Source organism: Electrona antarctica (assembly GCF_951216825.1).
Source record: "Electrona antarctica genome assembly, chromosome: 9".
In the NCBI taxonomy this organism is placed as follows: domain Eukaryota; kingdom Metazoa; phylum Chordata; class Actinopteri; order Myctophiformes; family Myctophidae; genus Electrona; species Electrona antarctica.
In genome coordinates, this window is record NC_136790.1 from 4,834,555 (window position 1) to 4,857,816 (window position 23,262).

Sequence of the window (23,262 nt, forward strand, 5' to 3'; positions counted from 1 at the left end):
AAATAGTGAAACTGAAAAACACCACCAGTAACAGTGTCATAGTAGCACTGAAGTCCATCTTTTCTAGGAATGGAATTTGTGACATTTTAATTAGCGACAATGGGCCTCAGTACGCAAGTGCTGAGTTTAAGAACTTTGCTAACCAGTGGGAGTTCAAACACCTCACGTCCAGTCCTGGTCACGCCCAGTCCAATGGACAAGCGGAGAGGGCAATACAGACTGTTAAAAACCTGTTGAAGAAAGCGGAGGACAGTCGTGGTGACCCATACATTTCACTCTTGGAATATCGCAACACACCGCTGGAGGGGCTAGGTTTGTCACCAGCACAGCTGCTAATGGGCAGGCGGCTAAAAGGAAAACTGCCAACTTCAACCTCACTGCTTACTCCAAGAGGATCCGACCAGGTACACAGCAAGCTGAGAGAGAAACAGGATAAGCAAAAACTATACTTCGACAGGCAAACCAAAATCTTGCCTGATTTGCACGCAGGAGACAATGTCAGGGTGCAAAAAGGAGAGACCTGGCAGCCAGCTGTGGTCCTGCACCAACATGAGCAGCCAAGATCTTTTGTGGTTCGTACACCTGATGGGATACAGTACAGGAGGAACCGAAAACATCTGCGGAAAACAAATGAGGAAACCTTTCGTGACACTAATGAACAGGACATTGATATGAACTCAGACTCAGAGACACAAGACTGTGACACAAGTGTCAGACATGAAACACCAGCAGGTTCACCAGAGCACACAGTTGTAGACCGACCAAACACAACTGGTGAACAATCTGAAACACTTTCATATCATACCACCAGGTCTGGTAGACAGAGTAAACCACCTGTCAGATATGGGTATTGACTGAATATGAGTTGATAGTTTAATCTGTGATTCATGAATTGATACTCTGCACTTAAAGGGTGACAATTGCAGAAATGTAATGTGATTTTGTTTTGTTTTGTGGGCACTTTGGTTATTATGTATGAAATAAGAAAAAAAACAAAGACAAAAAAAAACACAGCATTAAAAAAATTAAAATTAAAAGGAAGGAAAAGAAAAAACATAAAAAGGGGGATGTCATATATTAATGTGATTGTTCATCATAATAATGATCTGTGGTTGTGGTTCACGGGCACCCGTAGCAGCCTACATTTAACGACAGTGCCGTAAAGCACTATCGAATGTTGACAGGTACCCGGTCTGTCTGTACTATGTCTGTACCTGCGAGTTATAATAAGAGTTATAATAAATATACTGGAACATAAAGTCGTTGTCCGCCTCGTCGATACATCACAAGCTCTTATTTTGAAAAGCCGCCATTTCCACTCCACTTGTAGTAGTCCTAAATTAGGAATTTACACGGAGCTGGGCCGGCCTTGTTTACATTGTGAATCCAGACCGGAGAGCTCCAGATCGTCAGCTCTGTGCCGTCAAAGAAACGCTGTTTTGACCAAAATGCCATCTGGGACAAGGAATAGGAGATACAGGCGATTGAAAGAAATGGATAGAATGGATTATTATGGCGACGACGATCTAAGATGGGCGATCCAGTGCTGTGCTAACAACACAGCTAGCTAACCGGCTAACGTAAGTAGCAGTTTGGCTCGAGCAATCGAACCCTCTATAAAAGCGCCATTGCCGAAGGGCTTCGGCAATGGCGTTAAGTGTTAGTATCAAAATTAGGCTTCAATTGACAAAGGTTTTTGGCAATGGCGAACAGATAATTTATAAGCCTAAATACCTACTACTACAAAAACTGGAACATGTACGGTATAGAGGCTACTGACCAAATCAGTACTACACAGATCGTTCAGCACATCGGATATATTACAGATCTGAAGTGATCTATTGGTGTTTTTAATTCAGTATAGTTCTAATTCATTTTGATTACAAGAAAGGAAAAATACAGAGAGTGTAGGCAGTGATCCATAATTTGGTCACTTTCATAGGAAATCTGATTTTTCATAAGAATAACACATGGATGATAAAAATCTGCTTTTCTATCATGCAGTGTAAATTAATAACTAAATAAAGTAAAGTAAATTAATAACTTTGAAATTCCATGGAAAAAGTGCCGTAAATAAATCACGCATGTGGTCCGTTAATAGCTCTCACTAATACTAGAACGTAGTTACTATTTAGGATAGGTAAATGCAGAGAATACATTTAATTTATGTGCAAATGTACAGTGACTAAAAATAGTCGAAAGGAAGGAAAAATATATTATTATTCTGTGTGGTCAGTTAAGCGCAAATCTCAGTCAGAAAGCAGGGCCTATATTATATGCCATACTATTAATAAAAATAACAAATAATCAGTATGTTCAATGTCCTACCTTTTATCAGATTGCTGCCCCAAATTGTTGAGGTCTGGGATATGTCTACATATGGAGATAAGGTTGAAACACTTTTTTCCTTTAAAAATCAGCAAAGTCACCCTTTAATTTGCATTTAGTCTGTATTTCTTCTTTCATATTGTATGAACACATAATAGTATTTTTTTCGAATGGTGACCGTTTCGTTTTGGAACTATAAATGCACTACACTTAGTTACTCAGTCACTTATAACATCTATTCTAAATGTAAGAAAAGCGGTCACTTCCTTAGCACAGAGCAAGACTGCTGCCATCTGCGGCCATCTCAAGTTCAACCCAACTTCGCACGATCATCCATTAACAATTCCCTCCCAAACAATGTGATCTATTATCTCACATTACCCACACTGTACATAATGTCCTGTTCATATATTAGAACGGGTAAGGCCCTAGTAATATAATAATAGCTATAGACTTGAAATGGTCACTCAATCAAAGAGCTGTTATTTGAGGAGAGCTGCTGATTACTATCAAACAAACCACATCTGTGGAATGATAGTTGTCCTTTTATTGATCCAAGGTGGTAATTTTATAGAAATGTGTTTAAATTGTATCAAAGTAGCTGTGCAGACAAATTCACAGGGAACTCTTCATAGCTGGAGAGACCCATTCTGGGCGGGAACCCCTTTTGGTGTTAGCATTATGTTATGCTTTAGCTATTGAAAAATAGCAGATCTACAAGCTCATAGCGCGCCACCGAGACCGAGTGGCACGCTACGAGCTTGTAGGTCTGCTATTTTTGAAAAATCGAAGAACGACTGACACAGAAATATAGCTTTTTCAGAAAACTGTCAGGATGTAGAAGACATTTTTAGAATCTGATCTCAGGTCAAAATGGGTTAAATTGTATCAAAGTAGCTGTGCAGACAAATGAGGAAGTCACAGGGAACTCTTCATAGCTGGAGAGATTAACATCAATGTTATTCTGCTATGTTTATGTACTGCAATGTTACACACCTGTAAATTGTGTACTCGTTGGGTGGGCCTGAGAGAGGGTCACTTGCGTTCCTCTTCCCAAAGTTGCCAGTCCACAGAACTGTGTCGTTAAAGATCACAATGGCCGACATAGAAGGAAGACTGGTGGGATTTACAGTCTGACGCAGTAGCATGTCCACCTGGAAGGTTTACATGGATCACACAAAGAAAACCATATTAGGTGAAAATCTGACACGTCGACAATGTATTATAGTGAGTAGAGATGAACCTATCATTCATTCATATCTCTGACAACGGAAGTATGGCAAAAGTGACAGGGGTTGTTTAAAAGTGGCCATATAATAAAAATCACACCCGTGTGAACTGAGTGGTGCAGTGACATCACACACTAACCATAGCAACCATGCTCACCTGTACGTGGGGCCACGTACAGGTACACACATACATAGATACATAGATACAGACAAAGCTGGTTATTGGAGTGGTTTGCACCACTCAAAAATAGATTGACAGATCACCAATAGATTCTCTGTTTTAAGGTAGACCACTCGTCAAATAGTGTGTGTTTCACAGTGATTACAGATGAACAGATGAACTATCAACAATGCATTTTCGCAGTCCACAAATCAAAGACTTACAGAAATACATAATAAGCAAAATGGTATGGATTTAAAGGAGCATTCAGTGATTTGGGTGATTTGGAAAAACCCCGGTAACAAGATGTGCACATGCACCCACTACAGTGGGGGGACATGCGACAGGCCAACACACACCAAGGCCCGCCCCCCTCGATTATGATTGGCGGAAGGCCCCTCTCTATCCTGATTGGATGAAGGCTGGGCCACCTAGCCAAAAACGAAGGTTTTTTTTAACTGGGGACAGGGAGGAACTCCTTATATGGTCAGCACACTCTATAGTAGGGAGGATTATCACAACAAAACAAAAAAAGAGGTGATATTTGAATTAAGTGAAATCACTGAATATACCTTTAATTATCTTTTGTTTTGTTTGATTGATGAAAAGCGTTGACTGATTTTAGACAGATTGTCATTATTTCAGGTACGTCTTTGAAAAAGAAAATAATTTTTGGCTCCAAATATATGCCAATCCATTTCAGTCATGCCTGACCATTTGGACAGTAACAAATTACATGTACATGAGTACTGCACATAAGTACATTTTGATTGTATCTGTACAGTACTATGTACCACATTTCATACCTACAGATGCCTCACTCTCCGCAGAAATAACAACGGTTAGGGTTTTAATAAAACAGGCGACACGTTATGACCATGCATATTCATCATTATATGATGATATATTCATATTCATGCATATTCATCATCCACAAAATGCCTGATGCAACCCTATTCCTCTCTCCACCTTCACATGCTCCTGATGCCAATTGTTATTGGCTGAAGGACTGTAGTGTGAACACCGTACACCAGGCGGGCAATGGAGCTCCCGTTCAAAACAGAAATGTATACTATCTCATCAACTGGTTCTCTAATCCGCTCATCTGGAGCTGCATTTGGCGTGAAGGATTATCACAGCCAGCCAGGCCCATACATACATCAGGGGTTCTCAACCCGTGGGTCGCGACCCCTCGGGGGGTCGCCAAATTATTTTAGGGGGTCCCCAAATTATTATTTTTTTCACGATTTTTCAAAAATAGCAGACCTACAAGCTCGTAGCGCGCCACTCGGTGGCGCGCTATGAGCTTGTAGATCTGCTATTTTTCAATAGCTAAATTATAACAATGCTTAAAACACCAAAAGGGGTTCCCGCCCAAAATGGTTTAAGGTTATTGTAGCAGTCAATTTATATTGGGGGTCGGGAGGGGGCGGGGCGGGGGTCCCGAGACATTGCCAAAGCATTTCCGGGGGTCCCCGGCCAAAAGCGTTGAGAACCCCTGCTGTACATCACCACATCTTCCCGCTTACTTTGTTGGATACATGAATGGAAAGGAAAAAAAGGGGACCAGATCTGCAGCCGAATGAAGCGCTCTCACCTTCTCCAGGGCCTCTTTGAGACTGGGGATGGGATGCTCCAGGGGGAGAGGCTGAGGGTAGCGAGGGCACATTTTCTCTGATTTGGCATTACCACCCATCCCCTCATCTGGATGGAGGCCAGAGATGGAGAGGAGGAAAGAAAGAGATTGGAGGACAATCAGCACATGAGGAGCAGTGGAGGACTGTTTGATATCTGAGATGCATGACAAAAAGGATGCTCATGGGCACGGGGGGGATTAGTTCTTGACCCATGCTGCCAACAGACAACATGTTCCACTGTTAGCTATTGTGAAATGTATGGTGAGACTCATTCCAGACATGCTGTGAATTCTGCATATCTGAACAAAGTGACTGCTTTTTTCGATTACCTATAGCTACTGTAGATGAACAGTGTGCATTCATATTACCATCATCACATAACATGAAAAGAAAGATTAGTGCTTTCAAAAAAGCTACATCAAAATCCATGGATTGCCTTGGTGGGATGTAGAGGCTGAATATGAATGCTAATGATATTCAAGGTGCCTTTTCAGTTTGTGACTATAGTATAGAACATCATTTGTCTTTTCATTTTATGTAAGATGATGTGAACATGTCATGTCTACCTGGTTGTATTGTTTCTTGAAAACATCATAAATGTAAGTGGAAAAACAACAACAAAGTGTTACATTGTGATTCCAAATATGCTTTCTGTATTAACTCAACAGTAGAAATGTTGGGGGACTTTTTTTGCATATTGCATATGCATATCTCATTATCGAATGAACTAACACATAACTAATTTAGGGGTGGGGAAATTATACAGTATAAAACTGCAAAGACTGATCGGTTTACCCGTGTGCCACTTTTTTAGCTTCATACACCACAAATAGCAGATCTACTAACTCTCAAATAGCAGATCTACTAACTCACAACGCATTGTGAGCTTGTACAGTAGGTCATGTGACACCAGCATGCTACAAAGTATCAGGCTTTTAGAACCAGACAGCTTCAGTAAACACAGAACTATACTTATCTTTTAGAACCAGACAGCTTCAGTAAACACAGAACTATACTTATCCTTTTAGAACCAGACAGCTTCAGTAAACACAGAACTATACTTATCTTTTAGAACCAGACAGCTTCAGTAAACACAGAACTATACTTATCCTTTTAGAACCAGATCGCTTCAGTAAACACAGAACTATACTTATCCTTTTAGAACCAGATCGCTTCAGTAAACACAGAACTATACTTATCCTTTTAGAACCAGATCGCTTCAGTAAACACAGAACTATACTTATCCTTTTAGAACCAGACAGCTTCAGTAAACACAGAACTATACTTATCTTTTAGAACCAGACAGCTTCAGTAAACACAGAACTATACTTATCTTTTAGAACCAGACAGCTTCAGTAAACACAGAACTATACTTATCCATTTATTTTAGAACCAGACAGCTTCAGTAAACACAGAACTATACTTATCTTTTAGAACCAGACAGCTTCAGTAAACACTGAACTATACTTATCTTTTAGAACCAGACAGCTTCAGTAAACACAGAACTATACTTATCTTTTAGAACCAGACCGCTTCAGTAAACACAGAACTATACTTATCTTTTAGAACCAGACAGCTTCAGTAAACACAGAACTAGACTTATCTTTTAGAACCAGACAGCTTCAGTAAACACTGAACTATACTTATCTTTTAGAACCAGACAGCTTCAGTAAACACAGAACTATACTTATCCTTTTAGAACCAGACAGCTTCAGTAAACACAGAACTATACTTATCCATTTCTTACTCGTGACTCTCGTGAGAAAGACCTCCAGTAATTGGATTCCATTCTCACCTAAGACAGCCGTTGTGAAATCTTTAGACTGTTAGACGCTTTCGTTGTGAGGGTTGTTGTTGTTGTTGTTGTTGTAACTAAGTGTATATATACGTTTTCTTAATGAACCCTAATCCCTAACCTCGTCATTTTACAGCACACCTTATTAAAATTGTAATCAACAACTGAATCAACAGATATACATTTTTAATTATTTCTCTTAATGTAATATATTGTTTGCACCAATAGCGTGCACATGTAGCGTAGCGTACATGTTTATGTAAAATACGTTTGTAAAATAAATATTTAACATATTTTTGTATTCACCTACCTAACGTTATACTAGCCTCTACAGCAAATGTACATTGTGTATTGCATAATTCTATGTACCGGTAGTTTCACGTGGCCCACCTTGTTAACTATTGAAATTTGAAACATAATACAGAATCTACTAAAAAATGATGAGCAGAAATACTAACTGCCGCAACCCGCACAAGACACAACTGTGTTATTGTAATACGTGCATACCTGGCAATAACTTGGGCAGCTGGTACTGCCAGAGGAAGCAGCCGGTCATGACCAGAGACAGTAACAGGAAGAACACCAGGCCCAGCTGGGTCCACTTCACCTTCATCTCCTTGGTTTTAGCCAGACCTTCCGGTTTAGCAGCAGGAGCAGCCACGCCCACAGCCGGAGCTGGCTGGAATATGAACAGTCATACACCCACGCACACACACACACCACACACACACACACACACACACACACACACACACACACACACACACACACACACACACACACACACACACACACACACACACACACACACACACACACACACACACACACACACACACACACACACACACACACACACACACACACACACACACACACACACATGCATAAAATTATACATATAGACATGTAAACATTCAAAGATACACAGACACATGTGCTTACGAGTTCACAAGTACACAGACGCAGACATATACATGCAAACCAAAACAAGGACATGCACACGCACGCGCACACGCACACGCACACACACACACACACACACACACACACACACACGTTAACAATAGGCCTACCAAATAGGACACTATAGTGTAAGACAGCCATGTAAGACAATTGACTCTCCTGACAGAATCAAAGCAGAGCTCCGGCATTACCCGTCTGGAAAGAAAACGTGGTATATACTTACCACCTGGTGCCAGCAGTCTGACAGCTAAGAGGAGAGTGGACTGGACTGCCAATGAGCCAATGAACAATGCTTATCCTACCACTGAATCAACATGGTGACTACCCGTTCCACATCAGGTGGAGGCAAATCCCATGTCTGGGCCCTCGAAGGTCTGTCATGATGGTTTCCTTGGCTAGGTGCAGACATGGGACTCCCATCTCCAATTCCTCCCTGACAGCCACTGTAATCCCAGGAACCCATCAGCGCAAGTCTCTTACAATTCAATTTCCTCTCCTGCAGCCACGAACCTGTGACGTCATAATCCCCAGATTTACTCCACCACCAAAGCCCAAGCTGAGTGGGAGGGGCCGAGGGGGGAATCTTAATCTCTACTTAATCCCTGCGAATCAATTCACTTCAGTCCAGTTATGCCTGTTGATTTCCTGACACTCAGTCACCCAAGCTGACAAAGGTGGCACCATAGACATAGAAAGGTAGACGCCTCATTCGCCACTGCAATTCATTGGAGCGACCTGTATCGAACTGAGGGCGGAAGTGCGCCCATGGAGTTATATGGACATGAGTGTCATGGCGTGTCAAAGGTCACGTGACTCACGCCCCTTCCTTTCATTATGTCCCTTGGTCTACTGTCTAGGTCTATGGGTGGCACACTCTCAGTCAACACAAGACATGGCCGTGGGATGTTGTTATTGTTGAGCAGGTGTTTTTTTCTTCTTCTCCAATTTAGCCCCAGCATCACCACAGCACAGTACACAGCACAGCACAGTACAGCACAGCACAGTACAGTACAGTACAGTACAGTACAGTACAGTACAGTACAGTACAGTACAGCACAGCACAGCACAGTACAGTACAGTACAGCACAGCACAGCACAGTACAGTACACAGCATAGGCATGAGTGCTAATTGTGTGTTAATCCCCTCCTTAAAAATGTCCCCAAATGGACCTGTAAGGGTTTGTTTTAGACGACGTTCAAGTGGATTTACATATTGACAGATAATATTATTTGTGCATATATCTCTGTGTGTGTGCGTGCGTGCGTGCGAGCGTGCGTGCGTGCGTACCTGTGCTTGGACCCCATCGACTGGCGTTTCTCTGAAGATCTTACTTCCCGTCTTGCCCATGGCCTTTACTGCACAGGCTGCAGGAAACAAAACAAACATGGCCTTACTGCACAGGCTGCAGGAAACAAAACATACAAAAAAACATGTTCCTAATCTATCATATATCATATACCATTTGTCGCATACCTAGCCCTTATTTGACTTTGGTAAGAGAAGTGGAAAAAGTACCAAATAGGTACACACACTATCTGCTGCTACTCCTTTCATTTCCTTTCATCCCCATGACTTCAATCAGCTGCCTTTTTCCTCGCAAACCTATCCGGGTGTAAATGTGGCAGCGGTGGCCGAACGGATTGCGGAGCGGTCTTGATACCGGAAGGTCGCCAGTTCGAATCAGCGGTCCGACACGTTAAAATTACCACCGCTGAAGTGCCCTTGAACAAGGCATTGAACCACTACGATGAAATGTTCTATGAGCAGGGCCTGGCTGGAAACAAGTTCTTGAGCTTAGCCCAGATACCCTGGGTAAATATAGTAATCATTTCATTTAATTTCATGTATTTTTCAGCGGTGCCTGCGCCGCTCCAATACGCAGCTATGTGTGTGTGTGTGTGTGTGTGTGTGTGTGTGTGTGTGTGTGTGTGTGTGTGTGTGTGTGTGTGTGTGTGTGTGTGTCTCCGTGCAGTAGCACTCTGTGACTATAGGGGATAATTGTAATATGTAATCTCTGGGTTTATTGACATGTGTATCAAAGTCACAATATCATTATGTTCCATGAAATGTATCACAACATCATACTGTGCTCCCTGTAGGATGGAACATTTCACTGTACTCTGCACGCTTGTACAAGTACATAGTGAGTACTCATCTTACTCGCTTTCACTCGCCTTCACTGAGCTACGGGGACATTTCAATGTCGACTTTGAAATTTCAAAGTCGACATTGAAATTTCAAAGAATTTCAAAGAATCTTCTCACCATTTTTTTTCTTTCACCTGAAAAAAACTACTTTTCAATGTCCCCTTAGGGGCTCCGTACTGAGCCTTCATAGTCATTAGGTGTATGTACGTGCCTGGGAGCATGTTTTCCCAGTGTTGTGAGCTTTGTTATGTTATCCCAGAAATGGACAGGAAAGACATGTCAGAGCTAAATGGGACCCAAGGGATGCAGGTCGCCAGTTCGAATCAGCGGTCCGACACGTTAAAATGACCACCGCTGAAGTGCCCTTGAACAAGGCATTGAACCACTACGATGAAATGTTCTATGAGCAGGGCCTGGCTGGAAACAAGTTCTTGAGCTTAGCCCAGATACCCTGGGTAAATATAGTAACTTTGCTTACTTTGCTTTGCTCATGGGTTTGGTAGGCGTATATCTATTCTACGTCCAAGCATAGACATGGTAACGCCCCGCCTGCCTCTGATTGGCCTACCCACACTGCCCGTCTGGCCTGTCCTCCGAGATGCAAGGCTACTCCGTGGTGGGAAATAATACAAGTACAAGAGAATGGCAACACGCGACAGTAACTTGTAACTTACATTTTTGTAGAAGAGGCAAATTAATATTGTTTGTGCCGTTTTCTTTGATTGAATAATTGATTGAACACGTATGTACTATGATTTGATTTGGCGGTGTTCTAAATTAAAGTGTTATTGTTGATTATTGTGTATTAATCTAATTATAGTAAACTAATACTATTATACTAAAAAAGATAAAGATCAAGGTATTAATCTAATTATAGTGAACTAATACTATTATACAAAAAGTTTACACATGTATACAAATAAACAGGCCAATGGCATAAACAATATCAGTTTGCCTCTTCTACACAAATAAAGGTTACGGTCGCGCGTGCCAAGCTGTCATTCTCTTGTATTATATCGTACTTGTATTATTTATTTATTGCCCACCACGGAGTAACCTCGTGGCAGACTATCCAGCATGTATCTTCCACCTCGGAGGAAACTCTGGTAAGGCCGGCAGTGTCGGTAGGCCAATCAGAGGCAGGCGGGGCGTTGCCATGTCTATGCTCGGACGTAGAAAAGATATACGCGTTTGGTACGTTGGTTGGACGGCTGGCCTACCTGGAACAATTGGCGTCATATCCCTAGAGCAGGACTGGGCAACTTTGACGATGGAGAGGGCCGATATATTTCCACACTCCAGAGGGCCACAGTGCATGTTGTCGTAGCAAAAATAGCCGATCTACAAGCTCAAAATGCGTCGCAATGCGACACATTTTGAGCTTGTAGATCAGCTATTTTCGCTATATTTGAATTGAAAACCTGAATAATTTTTTGCTATTTTTTAATTGGAATCCTCAATTTGCATTTCAAATGCATTTAGTTATCGTTATGTTAACTTTATGAACTTACATTAGACACAAAAAGACAATAACATTTTAATACTAGTCATTAAGTACTAGTCATGAAGTAATTAAAGCGGGTTTGGAATTGTAAACAGCTGAAATCAATACTATATCAGTATTCTGATATTAACATGCGGGCCACATTAAGTGAAGGTGGGGGCCACATGTGGCCCCCGGGCCGCCAGTTGCCCACCCCTGCCCTAGAGGATGGGCGACTGAGAGAGCACATCAAGCCTGTTTATAACCACAGTGGAGAGGGATGGGAGCTCAGCTAACTGGCCTGTTTATAACCATGGTAGAGAGGGATGGGAGCTCAGCTAACTGGCCTGTTTATAACCATGGTAGAGAGGGATGGGAGCTCAGCTAACTGGCCTGTTTATAACCATGGTGGAGAGGGATGGGAGCTCAGCTAACTGGCCTGTTTATAACCATGGTGGAGAGGGATGGGAGCTCAGCTAACTGGCTGAATTAACACCACGGTGGAGAGGGATGGGAGCTCAGCTAACTGGCTGTATAACCATGGTGGAGAGGGATGGGAGCTCAGCTAACTGGCTGTATAACCATGGTGGAGAGGGATGGGAGCTCAGCTAACTGGCCTGTTTATAACCACAGTGGAGAGGGATGGGAGCTCAGCTAACTGGCTGTATAACCATGGTGGAGAGGGATGGGAGCTCAGCTAACTGGCCTGTTTATAACCACAGTGGAGAGGGATGGGAGCTCAGCTAACTGGCCTGTTTATAACCACAGTGGAGAGGGATGGGAGCTCAGCTAACTGGCCTGTTTATAACCACAGTGGAGAGGGATGGGAGCTCAGCTAACTGGCTGAATTAACACCATGGTGGAGAGGGATGGGAGCTCAGCTAACTGGCTGAATTAACACCATGGTGGAGAGGGATGGGAGCTCAGCTAACTGGCTGTATAACCATGGTGGAGAGGGATGGGAGCTCAGCTAACTGGCTGTATAACCATGGTGGAGAGGGATGGGAGCTCAGCTAACTGGCTGTATAACCATGGTGGAGAGGGATGGGAGCTCAGCTAACTGCCTGTATAACCATGGTGGAGAGGGATGGGAGCTCAGCTAACTGGCTGTATAACCATGGTGGAGAGGGATGGGAGCTCAGCTAACTGCCTGTATAACCATGGTGGAGAGGGATGGGAGCTCAGCTAACTGCCTGTATAACCATGGTGGAGAGGGATGGGAGCTCAGCTAACTGCCTGTATAACCATGGTGGAGAGGGATGGGAGCTCAGCTAACTGCCTGTATAACCATGGTGGAGAGGGATGGGAGCTCAGCTAACTGCCTGTATAACCATGGTGGAGAGGGATGGGAGCTCAGCTAACTGCCTGTATAACCATGGTGGAGAGGGATGGGAGCTCAGCTAACTGCCTGTATAACCACGGTGGAGAGGGATGGGAGCTCAGCTAACTGGCTGAATTAACACCGTACGGATCTATTGCTTTGAATGGCTGTCACTGAACTGTATATGTTTCGGTATTCAATAAAGTTCACAAGTTAGACCAAGTTGCCTCCGTCTTCTTATCTGCCTAAGAATTATCCTCGATATGACCTGGGGTGGCGCTGTTGGCGGCTAGCGCTGTGTGTCCTGGGGTGGCGCTGTTGGCGGCTAGCGCTGTGTGTCCTGGGGTGGCGCTGTTGGCGGCTAGCGCTGTGTGTCCTGGGGTGGTGCTGTTGGCGGCTAGCGCTGTGTGTCCTGGGGTGGTGCTGTTGGCGGCTAGCGCTGTGTGTCCTGGGGTGGTGCTGTTGGCGGCTAGCGCTGTGTGTCCTGGGGTGGTGCTGTTGGCGGCTAGCACTGTGTGTCCTGGGGTGGCGCTGTTGGCGGCTAGCGCTGTGTGTCCTGGGGTGGTGCTGTTGGCGGCTAGCGCTGTGTGTCCTGGGGTGGTGCTGTTGGCGGCTAGCGCTGTGTGTCCTGGGGTGGTGCTGTTGGCGGCTAGCGCTGTGTGTCCTGGGGTGGGGCTGTTGGCGGCTAGCGCTGTGTGTCCTGGGGTGGGGCTGTTGGCGGCTAGCGCTGTGTGTCCTGGGGTGGCGCTGTTGGCGGCTAGCGCTGTGTGTCCTGGGGTGGTGCTGTTGGCGGCTAGCGCTGTGTGTCCTGGGGTGGTGCTGTTGGCGGCTAGCGCTGTGTGTCCTGGGGTGGTGCTGTTGGCGGCTAGCGCTGTGTGTCCTGGGGTGGTGCTGTTGGCGGCTAGCGCTGTGTGTCCTGGGGTGGTGCTGTTGGCGGCTAGCGCTGTGTGTCCTGGGGTGGCGCTGTTGGCGGCTAGCGCTGTGTGTCCTGGGGTGGTGCTGTTGGCGGCTAGCGCTGTGTGTCCTGGGGTTTGCAGTTGCACTAGAGTTCAGTACAGTACGTCAGTACCTACGTATAACAATAACAGTATAGTTGCACCGCTCAGTTCACACAGGTGTGATGTTTTTACTGCAGGAGGCAGGCACATAATATCAATTCCCAGAGAATAAATCCTTGATAAAGAACAATCAGCAACTGATCCTTGTAGCTATGTGGCATAACAGTAGTTAGCTATTATAATAGCCAGAATACAGAGGAAGACTTATGTGGAAAATAACATGCGTGTGCAAGGGGACCCCGGTCTATCCATCCATCGGGATCCTTCTCCTTCATCAGTCACTATTTCCTACTTCTGACTCTGAGCAGGTTTTACATAGAGGTTCAGGCCACTACACGGCCCTCACACCTACGCCGCACTGCCAATGTGACCAATATGTCTGAGTCATAATGTATTTTTCTCTTCTTCCTAATTAGAAGTCCCAGACAAGCAACCCTTGTTAGTTGTCTGGGGCCACACTTCATTACAATGTATTAAGCTGTCTACACAGTACACAATCATTGCCAGTGGTACTCAGCAAAGGTGAAAACAACATTGGAGTAAATGAATACAGCTCCCAGTCTGTAGATGCTCTCAAACATATTTGTGAGACAATGGCATGACATTGGGCGGCGGTGGCTCAGGGGTAGAGTGCCTGGATGGAAACCATAAGGTTGCCAGTTCGAACCCGGGCTCCCCCAGAGTTACTGTCGAAGTGTCCTTGAGCAAGACACTGAACCCCTAATTGCTCCCGATGTGCTAGTTGGTGCCTTGCATGGTTTCCGCTGCTATCGGTGTATGAATGGGTGAATGTAATGCACAATCTCTGTAAAGCGCCTTGGATAAAGGCGCTATATAAATGCACCATTTACCATTTACCATTGTTGCATGCCAGTGTCACATACTGGAAATAGCCTATCTACAAGCAAAGGTCTGCTAGTATTTGCTGGTGTGGCACCATGATTGTACACCGAAGTACAGTATAGATAAAACAAATGATCCTGATGCTCTCTGGGATGTTCTGATGGTCAAAGAGACAGATATAACCACAAGTCACATTTAGGCCTGAAGTCGAAATAAAAACCACGTTCTGAAAGAATATATGTTCAAAGAATTGTGCCCCATTTTTACGATTTTTCAAAAATAGCAGACCTACAAGCTCGTAGCGCGCCACTCGGTGGCGCGCTATGAGCTTGTAGATCTGCTATTTTTCTTTTTTTCAATTTACGTTTTATTGAATTTTAATCAAACATAGGCTACATGAAAACGACAATTGACAATACATACAACCGAAAACAAAACAAGACAATATACGTACAATACACACAAGGGGAGATGTCTGCCTCTCTTCTCTATTGATGATCATTCATAATACATAAGTACCTCAAACAGGTGCATATACAGGTTAAACAGGTTTAACTGAATCTATACAAAATCAGGTGTAGATCTGCTATTTTTCAATAGATAAAGCATAACATAATGCTTAGGTAAAACACCAAACGGGGTTCCCGTCCAGAATGGGTTAACATTTATATTAACCCTTTACCTCTACTGATATGGCTGTGTTGACAGCTACATACTGCATTGCCTTTTGCCTTTTATTTATTTACGATTTTTCAAAAATAGCAGATCTACAAGCTCGTAGCACGCCACTCGGTGGCGCGCTACGAGCTTGTAGATCTGCTATTTTTCAATAGCTAAAGCATAACATAATGCTTAGGTAAAACACCAAACAGGGTTCCCGTCCAGAATGGGTTAACATTTATATTAACCACTAGCAATACTGTACTTTACCTCTACTGATATGTCTGTGTTGACAGCTAAATACTGCATTGCCTTTTGCCTTTTATTTATTTACGATTTTTCAAAAATAGCAGATCTACAAGCTCGTAGCGCGCCACTCGGTGGCGCGCTATGAGCTTGTAGATCTGCTATTTTTCAATAGCTAAAGCATAACATAATGCTTAGGTAAAACACCAAACGGGGTTCCCGTCCAGAATGGGTTGACATTTATATTAACCACTAGCAATACTGTACTAACCTCTACTGATATGTCTGTGTTGACAGCTACATACTGTACTAACCTCTACTGATATGTCTGTGTTGACAGCTACATACTGTACTAACCTCTACTGATATGTCTGTGTTGACAGCTACATACTGTACTAACCTCTACTGATATGTCTGTGTTGACAGCTACATACTGTACTAACCTCTACTGATATGTCTGTGTTGACAGCTACATACTGTACTAACCTCTACTGATATGTCTGTGTTGACAGCTACATACTGTACTAACCTCTACTGTATGTCTGTGTTGACAGCTACATACTGTACTAACCTCTACTGATATGTCTGTGTTGACAGCTACATACTGTACTAACCTCTACTGTATGTCTGTGTTGACAGCTACATACTGTACTAACCTCTACTGTATGTCTGTGTTGACAGCTAAATACTGTACTAACCTCTACTGTATGTCTGTGTTGACAGCTACATACTGTACTAACCTCTACTGTATGTCTGTGTTGACAGCTACATACTGCATTGCCTTTTATCATGCTCTGTAGCATATTGTTTTTCAGAAGAGCCATATGGTCTCGCATATCTACATATAGTGGTTGCATAATATATTGCATAATGCAGTATCTTGTTTAAATCATTGCACATCGGGGAGGCAGGTGCAACCCACTCTCCCCTCCTCAGGATTATTCTTTTACCCTAGTCATTTTTTTATAATGTTGTTGATGTCTGAGGTGGGCGGGTCTTTCAGTACCTTCATGATGCTCAGTGACATCATAGAAGGTAGGTTGTGTTTCCCTGGCCACATCCCTGGGTTTTTTCGACAGGCAGGTGTTCGGGTGAATTTCACCCGTGTTTAGTGATGGTGTGATAGAGAAGAATCGGTAACAGGTAAACCGTCGCCCATAATCCATCTCACCCTGATTTATTTTCCCGCGCCGACCGTTCGATGCGGCGGTTCTTGTATTCTTTATTTTGTTTTACTGAGAATAAGAATAGGTTTAGGGTTAGGTTTAGTTTTTGGCACAGTTTTCATTTACTTAGGTTACTTTAGGAATAGCAGGCTGAGCAGTTCCGCCGGATGTACGCCCGGCGCGAGTTGGTAAGACGGCAACTTCGTTGGTCTTCGAAAAATCCCAGACTGGACCATTCTCACATGTCCCAGGAATGGGTGGACCAAAGGAGAAGTTCCCAGCTCCATTTCTTTATTTTTGAGTGGTGTAAACCACTCCTACAACTGGCTTTGTTGAGTGGTGTAAACCACTCCTACAACTGGCTTTGTTAGTTTACGTGTCTGTCTGTTCGTACCAAAAAATGAGCATGGTTGCTATGGTCACCCAGTTCACCCGGGTGTGATTTCAGCTTTGTTAGTTCACGTGTCTGTTCGTACCAAAAAATGAGCACGGTTGCTATGGTCACCCAGTTCACCCGGGTGTGATTTCATTACGTCAGACATTACGTCAGACCACAGTTGATCAGTCTATATAAGACCTTACACCACTCAGTTCACACGGGTGTGATTTTTTTATATATATATATATATATATATATATATATTTCTAAAATAATATGCACGTTTTTCACCGATTCTTTCCCCCGTTTTTCTTTTTTTTGTGAAAAGTCATGATGAAATATTTAAAAAAAAAGAGTACCTCAAGTTGCAATGTATTGGTGTAGTCTACTTCAATATATTTTGATTCAAAATATTCTTTATGGAATATTTTACATTGGGTAAAATATACCTGTGTTTCGTGATGGTGTGACAAAACATATGTTTATAGTGTTCTAGGGTTTATAGAGCGGGTCGCTTGTCTGATGATGATGCTCATTGTGAGCATATGCTTTCATGGACATATGGATATACAGGAACTTATGCAGATAATATTATAATCAGATTTAGAAGGGACGAGTTCAGCTGCATGAAAAAGCCTTGACATAAGACAAATTATCTAAGTGGCCTTGGCCCTGACAATTGAGCTAGCTGGCTACTTAGCCCCGGCCGGGGGCTAAGTCAGCCTCTCATCAGAGGCCCCGGCCGGCCTCACCCTAGCAGGGAAAGTCCTGCCACCCGTACAACAACAAGGCAGCATAAGAACCTGAGGACCTGTCTAAATAGCAGATCTACAAGCTCGTAGCGCGCCACCAAGTGGCGCGCTACGAGCTTGTAGGTCTGTTATTTTTGAAAAATCGAAGAACGACTGACATAGAAACATAGCTTTTTCAGAAAACTGTCAGGATGTAGAAGACATTTTTAGAATCTGATCTCAGGTCAGAATGGGTTAAAGGAGAGGACGTGCCTGCTGAACAGACTGTGAACTGGGGTCAGATGCTTCAAAACATCCATCCTGACGGACGGACGGAGCAGCATGTGAGAGTGTGGGGAGCCGGAGCAGACCACCGACCACCGACGTGGGACCTGAGACGAGGGCATGGCTGTACACTACAGTGTTGTTTTCGGCGACTAAAACTAAGACGAAAAATGTTCGTCGACTACCTTTTTTCACGGACAAAAACTAAATAGAAACTAAACGAAAACTAAGCTACGATGACTAAAACTAAGACTAAATATTCTGACAATTTCGTCAACAAATACAAAAATAGACAGTCAGGAAAGGACTAGTGGACAAGAGATCCAGTATAAGTAGTTTTACACTTGGTTGCATGCTGAAAATAGCCGATGTTGTGAGCTTGTAGATCAGCTATTTTCAGCAAGTGTAAAATCAGTCATTACGACGGCATCAAGGCCCGCCAAAATACATTTTAGTCGACTAAATCAACCGTAGATTTAGTCAACTAAAACCACCTGACATTTAGTCAACTAAAAATAGACTAACACTAAGACATTCCAGGTGACTAAAATGTGACTAAAACTAAATTAAAACTATTCAAAAGACTAAAACTAAAATCCAACGTTGCTGCCAAAAACAACAGTGGTACACTATTGAGCTGGACATCTGATGATGACATCATGATGACATCATGATGACATCATGATGACATCTGATGATGACACACGGAAGAAGAATCTGGAGCTATTCCTGAATCTATTTATATTATAATATACATTATGATGATGACACACGGAAGAAGAAGCTGCAGCTATTCCTGAATCTATTCATATTATATTATAATATACATTTTTCAAACTCAGAAATGGAAGTTTCTGCATCAACAAATTCAAAAGGGCATACCATATACAACATATATGTCTCTTTTCCCTTTTTACCTCTATGATGAATTCCTGTTCTGTTCTTTGACTATATAGAAGTGTCTATTTGTACGTCTCTAAATGTTTTGATGAATTGAACATGGTGGACCCTCTTGTTAACAAGTGTAATGCTTAATTGGGTCGTCCACTCACAGTTAACAGTCTTTGTATTGAGTTTGTGCTTGAAATGTACTGTAATTCTGCAAACTGTTAATAAATATTTCAATCAATCAATCAATCACATACATGCTCACGCGGTCACCTCATATGAGATCTGCTTTTGATTGACATCTGAGAGAAATCCGCTAGAAACTTGTTTTGCTCATGCATTAAAAATGTTCACTTAGCAACCTGTCCACCACCAAACTCTTGCAAACTTGGACTCAGGCCAAGGTGTTCATTTAGCTGATAGCTCTGGTGTGAAGCTAGAAAACCACCATGGCATACATGATAAATCATTTACTGTACTTATCTGTCACACAAACATGTGTTTGACTTCATTTTTTTATGGCACACACTCCACCGGAGTGATGGTTGAATGTAAAGTCATCAGTGCTTATAACAGGGGTTCTCAACCCGTGGGTCGCGACCCCTCGGGGGGTCGCCAAATTATTTTAGGGGGTCCCCAAATTATTTTCAAAAAAAAAAAAAAGGGTTTTTTTAAATTTTATTTTCATGATTTTTCAAAAATAGCAGACCTACAAGCTTGTAGCGCGCCACTCGGTGGCGCGCTATGAGCTTGTAGATCTGCTATTTTTCAATAGCTAAATTATAACAATGCTTAAAACACCAAAAGGGGTTCCCGGACAAAATGGTTTAAGGTTATTGTAGCAGTCAATTTATATTGGGGGTCGGGAGGGGGCGGGGCGGGGGTCCCGAGACATTGCCAAAGCATTTCCGGGGGTCCCCGGCCAAAAACGTTGAGAACCCCTGGCTTATAAGACCTGAATTTGAATACCGGTACACATGGCCTGTCCATAATAGATCCCCTGAGAACATGACTTCCAGCTTTTCATTACCATGTATGCCTATCATAAATATAAATAAACAAAATCACAGAAAAGAAGTACAGGCTGTAATTGTTGAGTCTATACTGTACATGTTTTTCTATTCATGTGTTTTGTCTGAATGAGAACAGATCAGCCGTGTCGTGACATTATCATGTTTCCTTCCAGTCACACACCAATGCAAAATAAGCCATATTTATCGAACATCTAGGAAAAAAAAGGTTTACAAAAACATGTTACATAAACTGCAGGTAGCTTCAGGTAGCTTTATTCTAGTTTACGAAACCAATGTTGACGAAACCTGTTAACCCATTTTGGGTGGTTGGTGTTAGCATTATGTTTTGCTTTAGCTATTGAAAAATAGCAGATCTACAAGCTCGCAGCGCTGCGAGCTTGTAGGTCTGCTATTTTAAAAGAAATCGAAGAACGACTGACATAGAAACATAGCTTTTTCAGAAAACTGTCAGGATTTAGAAGACATTTATAGAATCGTTCCCAGGTCAAAATGGGTTAAATTATCCAGTTAGATAACTTACCGCAGTGAGTCTGAATCTGTCAACCACGTTTTCCTCCTCAGTTGTATGCAAATGAAAAGTGTATAGTCTATTCCTGTTTGACTCCCTGTGTGTTTGGGAGCTCAGTTCAGAGTCCTGACAGATGTTGGTATCATGGTCATAGTTAAATCCCACTTGTATCAAAACCAGCATTCTGGATTAACTGCAGCATTTGGCAACATCTGCCATGGTAGAAAAATGGACGCCTGTTCAGTAGGAAAGTGATTGTACTGTGTTTGTGGGTGTGTGGGTGGGTGACTGGGTGTGCATGTGTTTGTGGGTGGGTGACTGGGTGTGTTTGTGGGTGTGTGGGTAGGTGACTGGGTGTGGGTGTGTGGGTGACTGGGTGACTGGGTGTGCATGTGTTGTGGGTGTGTGTGTGGGTGACTGGGTGTGCATGTGTTGACAACTTCAATATTGCCTGGTTTGTAAGGCCTGACTCACACCTTTACAACAGATTGATGTATAGCTGATGCATGAGACGTGTTTACTGATGCAAGCTCGCAATGCATTTAACATTTGTGTTGTATGAGGGGGTGGGGGGCAGTCGAAACACAGCCGAAAGCCGTACAACACGTGTTTCGACTGCCCCCCTCCCCCTCATACAACAAAAATGTTGTGTCAAACCATGTGACTCCCATTGGAAATGCATTGCGAGCTTACATCAGTAAATAAGTCTCATGCATCAGCTATACATCAATCTGTTGCGAAGGTGTGAGTCAGGCCTAGGAGTTTGTTTGTGTGCGCGTGTGTGTGTGTGTGTGTGTGTGTGTGTGTATGTGTGCGTGTGTGTGTGTGTGTGTGTGTGTGTGTGTGTGTGTGTATGTGTGCGTGCGTTTGTTTCACAGAACAAAAAGCTAAAAGTTATGCACAGTTGCAACTGAGTTAAAATGGTGTGACTTATAAATCCTAAAAAGTAGTACACATGATGGGTCTTGAGTCTCTTGACAAACTGTATATTATTTTGGATATGCTGCATGACAATAATTTTGAAACTGAAACTTTAACTTCTATGAGGACTTCTATCACAGTAGCCTATGGCCACTCAGTCAATATGCAGAGACATGTGGTCCTAACTTACAGGTGATACTAAAACCTATACATGTATCTTTAACGACATACGAACATTCAGCTAAAGTTAAGCTGTGATGCATTGTGAGCTTGTTGAGCGGCTATTTTCAGCGAAGATATATAGTGTAGTTGGTAAAAAAAGGAGGGGACAAGGAGTAGAACTACTCAACTAAGTAGCATGCTAGTGTAGTGTTTCAATATCTCTCTATGCCTATTACCATGGAACGCCAATGCTAAGGCTATCCAGGCTGCTGACACTATAGTTATCAATAGTGAGGCTGGGCTGGATCTACGAGATTTAATCCAAAGCCGCAGCACCTACTGGCTCTTTGATTACAGACCAGACCATGTGGTCATATGACAGAGTCTGATGTATTAAATGATCAAGACCAGTGGTCATATGACAGAGTCTGGTGTATTAAATGATCAAGACCAGTGGTCATATGACAGAGTCTGGTGTATTAAATGATCGCTAGAAGATGACAGCATGTTATACAAGCCACATGTAACACTAATGCTATATCTGAGAGACAGATACGGCATTAGTGTTACATGCTGATTAAATGACAGCATTTACAGTAGTACACAATGATGAAGGTCTTAAGGCCATTTGGTGAGGTGCGATTTTGATAATAGACATCTGTGTGAATTGATAAAGTAGAAAAGGTGCTATACTATAAGTTGGAAAAAACAATGTACATAGGAACAAATTCAGAGTTGTGTATGTACAGTATGTGTATGGTGCATTAATTATTCCTTTACGGGGATATTCCATTGATAGTACGTAGCCTACTTGAGGTTACTTGTCTTACAATATTTGCGGCACAAGTGAAAAAGAAAATGGTGAATCACCTTTATTGTTGATAAAGTGAAACGCATTGTCCTAAACACCACTGCATGACACAATTAATTTTGTCACTGTAATTATAAGTCACTCAAGAGTTCTTTAAAGTATAATCAATCCTTTCTTTGTTGGTTTCAGCCGGACACAAAGATGGTCCTTGAATGCAGAAATTGTTTAATAAAGATTAAAGGCGCAGGTGTAAACAATGGTGCCTATCAAAGCAAAAGACAAAACAAACGTTGTTACATAAATACGGTAACAAGCAAGCTCTCCTCATAGTCTACAATGTTGCATATTCAGCTCTTTCTCTCTATCTCTCTCTCTCTGTCTCTCTCTGTCAATAAAAATGAATAAATCACATGATATGCTTCCAACTTGGACAGACCTCCAGTCCATTTAATTAATGCTGTCCCCATGAAATACAACATATACTGTCAGAACATGTTAATCCT

The 23,262-nt window shown here is 42.7% G+C and overlaps 1 protein-coding gene across 4 annotated transcripts in view; it reads right to left on the reverse strand.

Moving 5' to 3' along the window:
• lactbl1b (lactamase, beta-like 1b) overlaps positions 1-23,262 on the reverse strand; it is a 55,841-nt gene that overhangs the window by 25,402 nt on the left and 7,177 nt on the right. For all 4 annotated transcript variants that reach the window (XM_079509525.1, XM_079509523.1, XM_079509522.1 and 1 more), the window contains 4 exons: positions 9,404-9,480; positions 7,657-7,828; positions 5,315-5,421; positions 3,325-3,482 (listed from right to left, as the gene is read on the reverse strand). In XM_079509525.1, coding sequence (XP_079365651.1) covers positions 3,325-3,482; positions 5,315-5,421; positions 7,657-7,828; positions 9,404-9,480 — 514 coding nt within the window. The remainder of the gene's footprint in view (positions 1-3,324; positions 3,483-5,314; positions 5,422-7,656; positions 7,829-9,403; positions 9,481-23,262) is intronic.